The sequence below is a fragment of the Globicephala melas genome, chromosome 4, assembly GCF_963455315.2.
Source record: "Globicephala melas chromosome 4, mGloMel1.2, whole genome shotgun sequence".
Taxonomy (NCBI): Eukaryota; Metazoa; Chordata; class Mammalia; order Artiodactyla; family Delphinidae; genus Globicephala; species Globicephala melas.
Genome location: NC_083317.1, coordinates 136,583,563 through 136,597,332, shown reverse-complemented (window position 1 = coordinate 136,597,332; position 13,770 = coordinate 136,583,563). Strand labels below are relative to the sequence as shown.

At 44.8% G+C, this 13,770-nt stretch overlaps 1 protein-coding gene across 1 annotated transcript in view; it reads right to left on the bottom strand.

Annotated features, from left to right (window-relative positions):
- PLCL2 (phospholipase C like 2) overlaps positions 1-13,770 on the bottom strand; it is a 194,470-nt gene that overhangs the window by 68,176 nt on the left and 112,524 nt on the right. Inside the window, exon 3 of the mRNA XM_030876358.3 lies at positions 11,869-12,072. Within this exon, the coding sequence (XP_030732218.1) occupies positions 11,869-12,072 (204 nt within the window). The remainder of the gene's footprint in view (positions 1-11,868; positions 12,073-13,770) is intronic.

Here is a 13,770-nt window from a genome sequence, read left to right as displayed (position 1 = left end):
GGAAAAACACCTTTAAAAAATTTCTTCCAGGTCATGACTAGGGACATAAAAGACAGGAAAAATAGGTCAGAAATGAGTACATCCTACTGCCAAGAAGTGATGCCAGAAGGTGGCCCAAGTAAGTGTCAACAATTACATGTAGTACTCAAAAAAATTCTGAAATATATGATCTTTCATATAAACTGGTTATTTTGATAGCTTCATTTTCATGGAGCAGATTCCATCTAAAGTATCCCATTTCTTAGAGAGTTGTCTTCTAAAATGTGATTGCACATCCAGAGACTACGTGTCCATGAAAACAGAGGAGACTCATCACTGCATTTACAAACCAATCTACGTACCACCACTAACAATTTTCTAGAGGTATCTGAGTAATTTCAATCTTTCCAACTCAACTCCGAGGGGGATTTGCAATGCTGCCGATTTTCTCAGTGGAAAAGCATTTGTTTCTCTAAACTACATAAGAGTGGGTGTCAATAAATCAAGTTAAGCTCCAGTGAATAGATCCTGCATTCGCCAAGTCAGGGAATGATATTAGAATATCGAGATGCGAAACAATAAAATTCTGTTATCACCGCAACTTACATCCTTTCTAAACTTCAACCTGAATACAGACAATGATGGGACACAACGAAATATTAAACAATTCATCTTTTTGATGAATCTTGGACAGAAGAAAAATACTTCTAATAAAAAGGTTCACGTGTGTGATTCTTACTGGTTAGTCGTAGCCAGCACTGCTAAAATAATCACACAGGCAAAACATCCCCATTTAACTGGCTGGAGAATGTTCTGAATCCCACGTGGAGCTGATAGCAGGGGCAGCCGCAGGCTCAGGTGGCAAAGGCAGCCACCTTCCTGAGCGGGATGAAGAATCACCATGGGCTTCACACCCCCAACTCCCCATCTGGTCAGAAACCGCCACCCTAGGAAAACTAAGATAAACAGTGAAGGGGCATTTCCTGGGTCCTCCAGTGGGGTGTGGCCCAGAGAGTGCTGGGTGTTTCAGAGTAGAGTCCACATGTAGGGGGCTCCAAGGGTTCTGCCCCAGGACAGCTTACGACGAGGGAGAGGAACACAATGATCTCTCAAAGCAGCCAGCACAGGCTGGTACAGCTCCCTCTGTCCCAACGGCACAGGTCAGAGGGTCAATGAGAGACGCAGCTCCCCTCTGAGTCCAAGGTCAGAGCAAGCCGGAGGGCTCCCAGACACCAGGGGGGAAGCAGGCTGAATGCATCAGTGAGCCGTGAAACGCAGGTTCTAGATTGGCCAGTTTTCACTTTTGTGGATCTGAAAGGATTTGGAACTCACAAGTCGGTAAAGACATATAAATTATCACACACCAAAAGCCAACTCAGTCCTTTGTTTCTTTTTTTTGGGGGGGGGTACGCGGGCCTCTCACTGTTGCGGCCTCTCCCGTTGCGGAGCACAGCCTCCAGACGCGCAGGCTCAGCAGCCATGGCTCACGGGCCCAGCCGCTCCGCGGCATGTGGGATCCTCCCGGACCGGGGCACGAACCCATGTCCCCTGCATCGGCAGGCGGACTCTCAACCACTGCGCCACCAGGGAAGCCCAGTCCTTTGTTTCTTGATCATCACTTTCCTGTTTGAAAAGGATTTCCGCCACAGAGGACAATCACATCCACAAAACTGGCTGTAGACACAGTACCACGCCGTGCACACCACAACAGTGATCACAAACTTCAAGATGTCAAACAGATTCCAGATGCTGTAAAAAGCGTTGTCTTCAAGAAAGGGCTATATATTATTAATAGTGTTTGATGCATGTTTCAATAGCAAACCAGAAATTCTGATTCTGGAAAACTTCAATTGCTACAAGACTATATGCGTGAGATATATCTCCCTACAGTTATTTCCCCCCTTTTTTCCCTCTCTTGGCAATTACTAGGCTTAACATAAATTCTTCATCAATCCCAACATGCCAAAGGGAGGCCACATTTCCAAGATGCTCTAAGAAGAATGTTATTCACTTAACAACACTAGTCAAAGTATTCAGACTCCGTTTCTCTTGATGATCATTACATAATCCCTAGTTCATACAGCTGGCACATCAGACTTCTGACTGCCTCAGCAGCCGGGTCTCTCTCTAGGTGATATTTCCAGAAGTTTGTCTTTCTGGGAATCCAGGAGATGAAGTGGGGAGGGAAAGGCTGCCAGCTGCATGGCGACAGCAGTGGGAGGTGTAAGGAGGAGAGTGTGAAGCTGTTTCTTTCCCAGAGATGTTGCCATAGTTTATAAATCATTTTGCCCTGGGGCTTTCCACCTACTCAAAGAGCAAGTTTCAGAGCCTGGGTGAAAAGCAGCTATCTTGTAAAAACAAAGACACTTCTCCGTTTTAAAGGTCAGATTAGATTTTTATTTGGGTTCCCACCAAAACGACAGGCTTGAAAGTCAGGATCTGTCAAGGAGAAACTCTTTTCTAAATTATTTTAACATATCAAGGAACAACACATGTAGGTCCCAAGAGCATCACCCCTAGGGGAGAAGAGATGCCCCTCCACCGACCACGGCTGGGCCAAGCGTTTGCAGCCCTAGGACAGGAGGAGGAAAGGGGCAGTGGAGGGGACATTGGGAGCCCGCCTCTTGGAGCCTTGAGGACGAAGGACGGAGCCAGGAAATCCCTGCGCTGCACACACCAGCCCCAAGGTGCACCGGGGTGGGCGGTGGTGAGCTTTAGGACGTTCTTTAGCAAGGGCACAGAAAGGAGACTTTCTGCAGCTGCACCCTCTCCAGGCAGCTAGTGGCCACTCTTAGAGGAGCTGAGGGAAGAGAGAAAGTCTGAGAGACGGAGCATTTTACCTAAAGAGTCAAGCAACCACAACCCAAAATGGATAATGTGAATTAAGGCAATGGATCAGGGTTACGAAATGGAACTAAAATTGAGGGACACCCACCTGCCCCTAAGAGAGCTGGGAAAGCTGCATTTCCTTCCCCATCTGGGCCGAGTGTGTGGTCTGAACTCAGTCTCTGCCCCACAGGCATGAGGTGACAACAGGCTGAAGAACCTGGAAGTCGGCCAGCACTGCTGTCTCCACTCGGCCCAATTCTGTTTATTCGAAGCCTAGTGGGGACAGGAAGTTGACCAAGCAAACCAGGATAAGGAAGGCAAACGCTTCTTCCCAGCCTTGACCAGCCGCTGATGCTCGCGGCGACTGACCAAGAAAACCACGTCTGTTATTGACAGAGGACGCTCAGAATTTGAGAGATGTACACGGACTTTTAAAAGATGTCCTGGGGACTTCCCTAGTGGTCCAGTGGCTAAGACTCCATGCTCCCAATGCAGGGGGCTCGGGTTCAACCCCTAGCCGGGGAACTAGATCCCGCATGCATGCCACAACTAAGAGTCCACATGCCACAAGGAAGATCCCGCACGCTGCAACTAAAGATCCGGCGCGGCCGAATAAATGTTGAAAAAAACGTCCTGGTGGGTCTTTGACAGAAAGAAGAACTCAGAAAACAACTTAAGGAGGTAACTTTAGCCACTGAAGAAACAAAATAAATCATTTCTAGTCAAGAAGAGAATAGATCAAAAATAAACACTGAAGGAATAATACAAAAGCAAAATCCCACATTCAAGTGGGATCTGATGGGAACGTGGGAAGCAATTCCTCTCCTCTTGCACAGGAAGAAAACAAGACTACAGCACTTCAACGATCTTAAGTTTTATCAAAAATGTAGTAGTGTTCTTCTGCATAATGCATCTGCTCACAAGGAAGTTCCCTAACTTTTCTGGAGCTCTAGGTTCCAGATATATTACATACATATTTCCTACCAGATTCAGTGAAATAAAGCGTTCGAGAAATAAGCAATCTTGTTCTGCCCCCTTCAGAAGCAACAGAAAGGCTCTAACAGAGAAGTCAAACTGGGAGACCCCACCAAACACATGGCCCCGAGCCACAGCCCCATAACCGCTCCCCAGGTGGCTTGGTTCAAGGGCTGAAGTGATGCCAACAGCAGGCTCCCGTTTCTCGTTTACCAGTACGGTGGGACAGCGCCGCAGTCACTCAGGAATTGTAAACTGCAGAATAGTATCTGCAGTTGGTGCGTCAGATGGTACAGTGGCTCGCTTCGTACTTTATCACTTCTCGTCTGAAGACGCCATCTGACAACGTGTGGGACTCTGTTAAGGTTTGCATCTCTGTCCTTCCAGAGAGTCTGGGGCTGGGTATCAAATTTAACTGGTAAAAAAGCAGCCGCTGATGAAGGCTCTTTCAAGGGGATGGCCAGCCCCTAAAATGCTACTGTTTCGCAACTGTTCTTGCTTAGTATCTGCAGGTGTGTGTTTCGCAACTGTTCTTGCTTAGTATCTGAAGGGGGTGTGTGTGTGTGTGTGTGTGTGTGTGTGTGTGTGTGTGTGTGTGTGTGTGTGTGTGTGTGTGTGTGTGTAAGAATACTTCTACATATGTGTCCCTCGATGGTTTCTGTGGAGACATGTAAAACATGAAAAGCGGATGCAAGATATAGTCGTGCAATCACCACCATATCACACCGTGAAGCACCATCTCCCCTAAGTTTCTCAATCTCCCTGCTTCTGGTGGCTGAGTGGCAGCCTCTACAGCTGATCTGATGATACGAGTGATACCATCATCACATTCCATCCTGTAAACATTACTTTTCCCTTCCCGTGGGGTTGGCAGTCGCTCTGAAGTGGGTCAGCTGTATGGTTTTGATGATGCCAGAGAAACTGTTTTGGAAACGTCACCGGGTGGACCTCCCCTGTCACTGAATTAAACTAGAGGCTTTGGGTTTCTGCTCTTCCCCCTGTAGCAGGGTACATTCACCTTTCCCTAATCTGTCTTTTTTTCCCCCTCTTTGTAGCTCAGTCTTATCCTAAGGCATAATACTCTATTTTTCTACAGTTATAAAAATTGGGAGAGTTGACACCTCCAATTAAAAGATGCTTTTAATGTCAAGTTCTGAGGCAGGAGAGTGATAAAAGCAGCCACAGAGGAGATGGGAATCAATAATAACCTTATTACAGATGATCTCTGCTTGGTCCAGATGGGCAGACTCCATCAATTATGAAGTGTGATTTCTCTCTTCCCTGCATTAAGCAGTGGCCAGAGAAAATACAGGAACCCATACCAACAACATAGGGCAGAGCACTCCTGATGCTGCATGCCGACTGCCAACATATCTGTGTAAGAAAAAAACCCTTCGTTTCACATATTTTATTTAAAGGACCTTGCTTTATTTAAGAAGTATTTAAAGCCATGAGGTAGAAGGGACGATCCAGTAACTTATATAAAAATATTCACAGCAAGCAAATAACATGCTCCTAGACAAAGCATCTTGTTCCTTTTTTTTTAAACACTAAAAACTACTGTTCTCTACTGGATAAACGGATTCCTCAGAGAGTGCTTTCTTAATTAAGTGTGAAGGCAATTAAAATCAAGATTTTTGTGAAGCTGTAAAAGATGGAAACAAACTAATTTCAGATAGAAAGCAGAGACAGAGGAACGGCAATGACAGGAACGAATTCACGGGTAATCTCCGAGCAGCTACGGCTGCGCGAGAGTCCGCCACTGTGTATGTGAACAGCCGTGCTCTCTGTGACAGAGCTGGGCATCCTTTTCTTTCCTTTTTCCTCTTCTCTCCTTTTCATTCCCTGTGACTTCATTGTCAATTTACTTACAATGACTGAAGCATACTCCATAGTGCAGAAAAATTGTAAGCAAAACCAAGGAAAAAGACTTTTTTTCTTTAAAAAATATTTATGTGATAAGGACACTTAACAGGAGATCTACCCCTCTGAACAAATGCTTACCTGTACAATGCATTACTGCTGACTAGAGGTACAAGGTGCTACTGTACACGGGTCTCTAGAACTCCTCCACCTTACCTACCTGAAACTTCATGCCTGTTGATTAATAACGTCCTATCTCCAGCGCCTGGTAACTCCCAGTCTAGTCTTTGATTTTATGAATCTGACTATCTTAGATACCTCATTTAAGTGGAATCCCGCAGGGCTTGTCTTTCTGCGTCTGGCTTCTTTCACCGAGAATACTGCCCTCAAAGTCCATTGAAAAAATTTTAAAGAGAACTTTCTTTTTATGTAACACTCCACAAAATATTTAAACTCCCAGTGTTTTCTCTCAGTCAAGGAAGAATGTCGACATCTTGGTCTCTATTTGTTAGCACAGATCTCATAACATTTAAAAAAATTTAAGCGTAAAGCAGACGGTAAATCTGAAACTAATAAGCAAAGATAGCTGGAGAGCTGAATCGTTACTTTCATCAACATTAAAAAGGGTGGTAAAAACCACTTTCGTATAAAAAGATGATGATGACGGGAGAGGGGAAGCCTGAAGTGGTCCTGAAGCCTCCTGGCAGATCATCCCAGGAGCACTGTGTGTTACGGAGAGGGGACCCGCTCACTCACCAGAATCTCTTACTCAGGTTACGTAATCGTTATCTTCTCCAAACCAGCCTTTTAAACACGTGAGAGAACGAGCTCAACAATGATATCTGATTCTCAACAGTGGATGCATTCAAGTTCACTGACACACACTTTCAAGTAAAACACTTGAATTTTCTGTTTTCTGAAGTAATAATACAAAAGATATATTCAGGTACTGATAATCAGATTCCGTTGAGTGGAACTCAATCTGTTGAATACAGTCTTCCTTATTTTAAGCTTATCGGATCTGCCTCTTAACATACGCCAAAGTATGCAAGACGACTTCTTCTCCACCTTCATGGGGGAGCAGGAATCAGAAATAAGGTACCTGGGACTTCAAGGGCCCCACATGAACAACGTCAGATCATGAGTATTGGCGCTATCTGGGCTTTATGGGCAGATTCGTCAGTCATCCACACACCGCACATGGCTCATCTTCCTGATCTGGACTGCAGGGCAAAAACTGGACAAAGAGACGAGTCAGGTTCTAAACCTGCCATTAGAACCATTAATGGTTCTGCCATTAATTTGATGCACCACTCGGTTTCCATTTTCTCATCTGCAAAATAAAGACGCTCAGCAGGCGGCCTCTGAGTTCTTTTTCACCCCTACCCTCCCACAGTCCACAATCTTAATTCTGAGCATGGCTCTTTGCTGCTCAGAAATGTGCAAGAACTCCCACGGTCCACGCTCGAATTTCCTAGAACACATGCTTCCCATTTCTGAGAGTGTTTCACCCTGTGAACTCAGCCTGCAACAGTCTCCGTTTCTTCACCTGCTGAAATCTGAGTTGTTCTTAAGGGTCAGAGGCCAGTGTTTCCTTGAAGTCTTCCTAATTCCTAAACTTGAAACTGACCGTTCTCTCCCATGAACATCCAAATAATCTATTTACATATATATATATATATATATATATGTATATATATATATATTTTTTGCAGTACGCGGGCCTCTCACTGTTGTGGCCTCTCCCGCTGCGGAGCACAGGCTCCGGACGCGCAGGCTCAGCGGCCATGGCTCACGGGCCCAGCCGCTCCGCGGCATGTGGGATCTTCCCGGACTGGGGCACGAACCCGTGTCCCCTGCATCGGCAGGCGGACTCTCAACCACTGCGCCACCAGGGAAGCCCTGTTTACATATTTTAACACATCTATCTATCATCTATCCTCTCACTATCTCTGGATACGTTTCATCTCTTCCACTAAACTGTGAACGCGTCCAGGGAAGAAAAGCCTCCCTTGTGTGACCACACAGTCACTCCCACTCTCCAGACCAGTCCCTCCCTACTTCTCCCCCATCTGCCTGATCTAAGAAGGTGTTTGTGTTTCTCTTCCTCTGCTCCCGGGTGGCTTTGACACCCGCCTTCCTGAGCAACGTCCCAGCCTCAAACCTCACCACTTCCGGGATCCAAGGAGGGACGACAAATAGGGCAAAAAACCACAATTTGGGCCACTCTGAAGACCTGTTCGTTGGTGGGATCACAAGAGCCATTAGGACAATCTAGGGGCCGTGGGCAGGGTGACCACACAACTAATTATCTAAACAGGGACACTTTTAAGGGTTAAAGGGAGAACTATTAATAATTATGCTGGGACAACAGGTGTACAAGCAGGGTCTGTCCCAGGCAAATGGGGCTGCAGGCCACCCTGAGTGTGGGCCCTCTTTCCTAGCCTCCACAGCGCCTTACACAGTGTCCACATTTCCACAACCAGCTCCTTCCCTGCACTCTCCTTTTTCACAAAGACACTGGCATATTTCAGCTACAACTCGTTTATTAATAAGAGTTTAGACAGAAAAATAGTCACACTCTTGACAGCATAAATACATATCTGTACACTCTTAGGAGATACCGCAATCCTGTCCTCACTGGAGGGCAACTTCAGCAGTGCAGACTCGCAGTAACACAGGACTTTGTGGGGAGGGGTGGATTTCTCAAACTATGCTTACTTCTCATTTGGAGTCTGCAAACTATAAATGGGAAGTCAGTGAAATGGAATAAGATCTTATTTTAAGGCTAATTTGGGGTTAAGCTCAACATAACAAACGTTACAAAAATAAAGGCTATCCAGGACCTTATGACATTTCCCATCAGTATTTCATCTATTCTTTAGCTAGCTTTAATAAATTAATTGTCAGAAGGTGAGAAATAATTAAGTCACTAATAAATGGACTATAAAATATTACAAGAGCTATAATATTGCTGTAGCAATATGACAACCTTTAAAATGCAAATTATAAACATTTGAATTTAATTTTAAGTACTTTATAGCTTAGTTTAGCAGGTGGAATGAAAAAGAGACCAAATCAATAAAGCTAGGGGTATGACGTAGCCCAGCTATGTCAATCAGACATTATGTAAGACTAATTTCACAACTTTAAAAACTTAAGCAAGCCAACTGTCTTATCATTTCTACAACAACACAATTATAAAGTTATATGTAGATAAGAGTTACATAGTAAATGTTATCATCTGCCAGCCCAGGGAGAGGAAGGGGCGGGGGAAGTGATATGGTGGGCACTGTGTCCACCCAGCTATGGTCCCACTCCCGCTGTGGGCTCAGCCTGGACTAGCGCCTGGGTACCGACCCTTCCAGTTAACACCTCCCTGGGGCACCACATCCCACTCTCAGGAAGGTCCTGTTAAAAAGGTTACCATGAAGAAATGTCACTGCGTGACCAGTAACACACCTGAGCCGGTAAGTCATCTTGGATGTTGGTCAATGATGTGGGTCTGCAAAATGTCTAACGATTTTATTTGTGGCTTAAGTTTAAAAAGCATTTACAAACATCAGCCACTTCTTTGGGCTTCTTCTCATGAAACCAACGAGGTAGCCTGAGGCACAGCATGCAAGAGTTCTTCAGACTTTTCCATTGAACCTCTTTTTCCTATCTTTCCATCTTCTCCCCCCAAAGGAATCTCAGCATAAGCTTCTTTGTTTTGTTCCCCAGCTGCCATCCTAGCAGACTGGATGGCTCCCTGAGGACAGGGACCCCTTATGCTCATGCCTGTGGCCCCTCCAGCACCCAGCACAGTGCTCCCCCAGCCCATGTTTACAGACGCATTTGCCCCTGGCCGTCCTTCTTTCTGAAGGGTGACCGTCGCTCCCTGCAGTTTGCCTGCAGTGTCCAGTGTTCCGTCCTTATTTATCTTACATCACTGTGAACTCTAAGCTGGAAAGAGCAGGGAATAATAAGCACCTGCTACAATGTGTGGTTATTGCATTGGAACTTAGGAAAAAGATCAAATACCACTTTTTCTTAAGGTAATGAATTGATAAGCTGTTTAAAATACTGCACTCTTATTATTGGTGGGAATGTAAATTTGTATAGCTACTAGGGAAAACAGCATGGAAGATCCTCAAAGAGTTAAAAACAGGACTACCATATGATGCAGCAATTCCACTTTTCAGAATATATCCTAAGATAAAAAAAACACTAACTCAAAAAGATACATGCACCCCCATGTTCATAGCAGCATTATTTACAATAGCCAAGATATGGAAACAACCTAAATGTCTATGGATAGATAAAGAAGTTGTGAGATATACATATATATATATATATTAAAATATGAGGAGATCCTACCATTTGCTACAACACAGGTGAACCCTGAAGGTATTATGCTAAGTGTAATGAGTCAGAGAAAGACAAATACTGTATGACCCACTTACATGTGGAAACTAAAACAAAACAAAACAAAAACAAAAAACCAAACTCATAGAAAAAGAGACCAGATTTGTGGTTACCAGAGGTGAAGGGTGCAGACAGTGAGAACTGAAGGAAGGTGGTCAAAAGGTAAACATTTCCAGTTATAAGATAAATAAGTCCTAGGAATGTAATATATACCATGATGACTGATACACAGAAAACTTAAGAAAATAAATCCTAAGACCTCTTATCACAAGAAATTTTTTTTTCCTTTCCTCTCTTCTTCCTTCTTTTTATATGAGAAGATGGATGTCAGCTGAACCCACTGTGGTAATCATTTCACAATGCGCGTAAGTCAAACCATCATGCTGTGCGCCTTAAACTTATACGTGAGTGTCAATTATTTCTCAATAAAACTGGGGGAAAGAAAGAGCAAAAGAAAAAAAAAATGCTGCATGTTTCTGACTTGGACTTCCAGGTCTTATGCACCCAAAGATTTGGGTGAACAAGGCTAAGACGTGAAGAAGATTAAGAACAAAAATCCTTCCAAACTTTTGTTTTTGGAAATAGTACCCCCTGGTCAAGACAATTTGTCACATAGGGCATACTATGTCCATCACCCTTTGGAAAGCCACTGCCAGCAAACAAAAGGCCCCACACAGTCCTGCAGTGAAGATATCTGATTAATTTTGCTCAAACCAGTATTTCCCTAAATTATTTCAACACGGAACCCTTTCTCCCATGTGACACTTATTAATATCCTAAGAAACCAAGGTTCCTCAGCAGACACTGTGGGAAATGCTGACCTAAAGCATTTTTTTCTTTCCTGGAAATTGTATAAAGCCCTCTGAATTGCAGCTTTCAGGTCAACTTACAGAATAGTAAAAGAAATATATTTCTGTAAGGTTTACAATGCCACTCCTGATTTGTCTTAGACCACAGCAGGCTACCTGAGAAGCAGCCTTGAGTTTTGTGGTCTGAGCTCCTGCTTCTCGTGTGGAGGAGGTGGTAGGTGAGGCCTCTTACCTCTGAGCAGCCGGCCGGTACAGGCTGACAGCCTCGCCCATCTGGGAGGGGAGTGTCCAGCACCACCCTTAACCCCGACCGCAGGGGAGGACCTGCGGTGCTCACTGGCGTTTTGACAACTTCAGCTACACTGCGAGCTTGAAACGGTGTTGTTCACTAACTCATCCCTCAGGGTTACGATAAATCAAAAAGTACAGCGAGAGCAGGAAGCAATTAGGAAAACGCAAGATAGACCTTAAGGGCAAAAATGCAATATTCTAGGTGTCCTGAGGATTCCTCATTAACACTAAGCTGATTACCAATCACAGGCGTCACAGAGCAGCTGCTATAAGGAAGGAAAACTTTGCACAATATAGAGTCATGTAGTGGAAGCACCTGCCTCTGATGGTATTTAAAGTGTATTTTTGGGAAAAAAACTGAATTTCTCACCTTTACCAGTTTGAAAACAAAATAAAAATGAGTGACTCAATGGCTGATTGCAGGGAAAGGTTAAAAAAATTCCCTCCTATATATATGTGGAAAATAGGGTATGCTTTAGAAGTCAATTCAGATACACTCTTGAAAAGCTGTCTGAATCCTGCTTTCTAAAATAGCAACAACAAAACACTAAAGTCTTTCAAATACAGCAAGGTCAGGGGAATAACTTTTCCAGCACAGGTAAAGGAAGCCTGAACTAGGAAAGCACACCTCAGCAAGAGCTCCTAAGCATGTCGGGGTACTGTCCTAAGACACCTCTCTCCCCTGGGCTCCATAAAAGTGCAAAGAGCCACTCACCATGTCGTAAGTTGTTACGATCTTTTTCAGAACCTCGGGCACGATTCCCTGCAACTCCATGGTGGGATACTGCTCGCTGAGATTCAGGACCACCAGGGGCGTGTTATCAGGTCCCAGGAAGCGGGGAGACACCGCCAGCATGCACTGCATGAGGTTGGCTACGGAGGAGAGGCCACACAGCTCCTTGAAGGACACCACTGCATTCTGCTCAATGGAAAGAAGAAGGCGCTTTGTAATTCACCAGGGTTTTAATTTCTCGGGGATGTTATACTCAATATACTTGGTTATCCTTGGACTGCCTGGTACAACAGTTACTAGCAGTGTTATGACAGACATGGTTAATGATTATCTTATCCTGGGAACAATGGCTACTTTCCAAAGTAAACATAGTTATAGATATTTGTAATACCAATTTATCAAAAGTATGGAAAAGGCAAATAAGTTAAATTCTTTCGAAGGGCAAAGCTACTTTTCAGATCAAAGTTCACAGCAGTGCTAATGCTGATATGTAATTATGAACAAACCAAAAAGAAGGCTTCTGCATTCAAAAAGGTAAAGATTCAGAAAAAAAAAATCAGGCTTAAAATAAGTATCAAATATGCCAGCCATCCAAAAAAAAAGAGGAATATTTGCAAGATAGAAACTTGAGTCTCTCTCACCTGTTCATACCAGCTGGTTCCAAAGCTAAAGGAACTTGGAGGATGCTGCAGTTTCCGTGGAGATGTGCCCGGTGGGAAACCTTCCTGCCCGGTACCACAGCCTTCCCTTCCCCTAGCCCCGTCTCCATGCTGCTTCTCCTGTTCTCAATGCTCTTTTTTTCTAATCACCAGAGGTGCCATTAAAATCCCCATTAAAGGAAACCCTTCCATACTGTAAAAAGCCACGAGTCGGTGTTCTCTGAGCACTGTGTGCAAGGCACAGGTAATATACATGACCCCATCTGATCCTCTCAACCAGCCACGCTGGGCCCGAGCCTCAGCTGTGGCCTGTCTCTGTTGTTTGTCTGAGGTCACACAGCTAGCAGGTGAAGGGGTCAGGATTTTACCTGAAGTCTGCTGAGGATGAGGCCTCTGCTCTTAATCACTGTGCTGCCAGAACAGGTACATTCCAACCGAAAAATGAGTCACCCCAGGCACACCTGGGTCCTGACCTGGGCTGAGCATGGCGGCCATAGGGGAGGGATCTGGACCCCCCAAGCCCTGTGCCTTCTGTTCTCAAACACCCCCGTCCTTGGAAATGAGCAGCACGTTGGTTTTAAATTTAAACATTTTCTTTTTATTAATATTGCTTTAAATATGGGCATCAAGCTGTGTATCATTTTGTCCAAAATCACTTGGATGTTGACTGCTCATAACAATAAATCCTTACTGAGAGCTCTAAGGGGGGCCCCCAGTCACGCCATCACACTCCCCAGTTACTTCTTCACCTGCCGTTGTCCTATTTGTTTATCATCTGCTGCCCAGCCCCAACTAAAGTCTGCTGTTTCCTGCTGCATCCCTGGCCCGACCGCCCAACTGCGCCGACTGCAGTGTGGGTTCAGAACAGACACGCGGCCCTGGAAGGACGGCGCTCGGCTTCATGCGCATGACAGCTGCCGTAGGGCAGGGATGTGCGGCCTGCTCAGAGCTGAGGTCCACCAACCATGGCACCCTCAGAGATAGGGAGACACCCTCCACATTTACTATGAGACAAGAAATAAAACAAAAGGTCTCCATTGTGGGAAGGTCTTTTAATTTTACTTGCTGCTGGCATTCTGCTCATAATAGTTATAAAGATTATATATATATATACACGTGTGTGTGTGTGTGTGTGTGTGTGTGTGTGTATCTTTTTTTTATCGTTTTTAAACACACTGAGCGGTGACCCATCACACACTGGGATGGGCTGGGGTAGGTGTGTGTG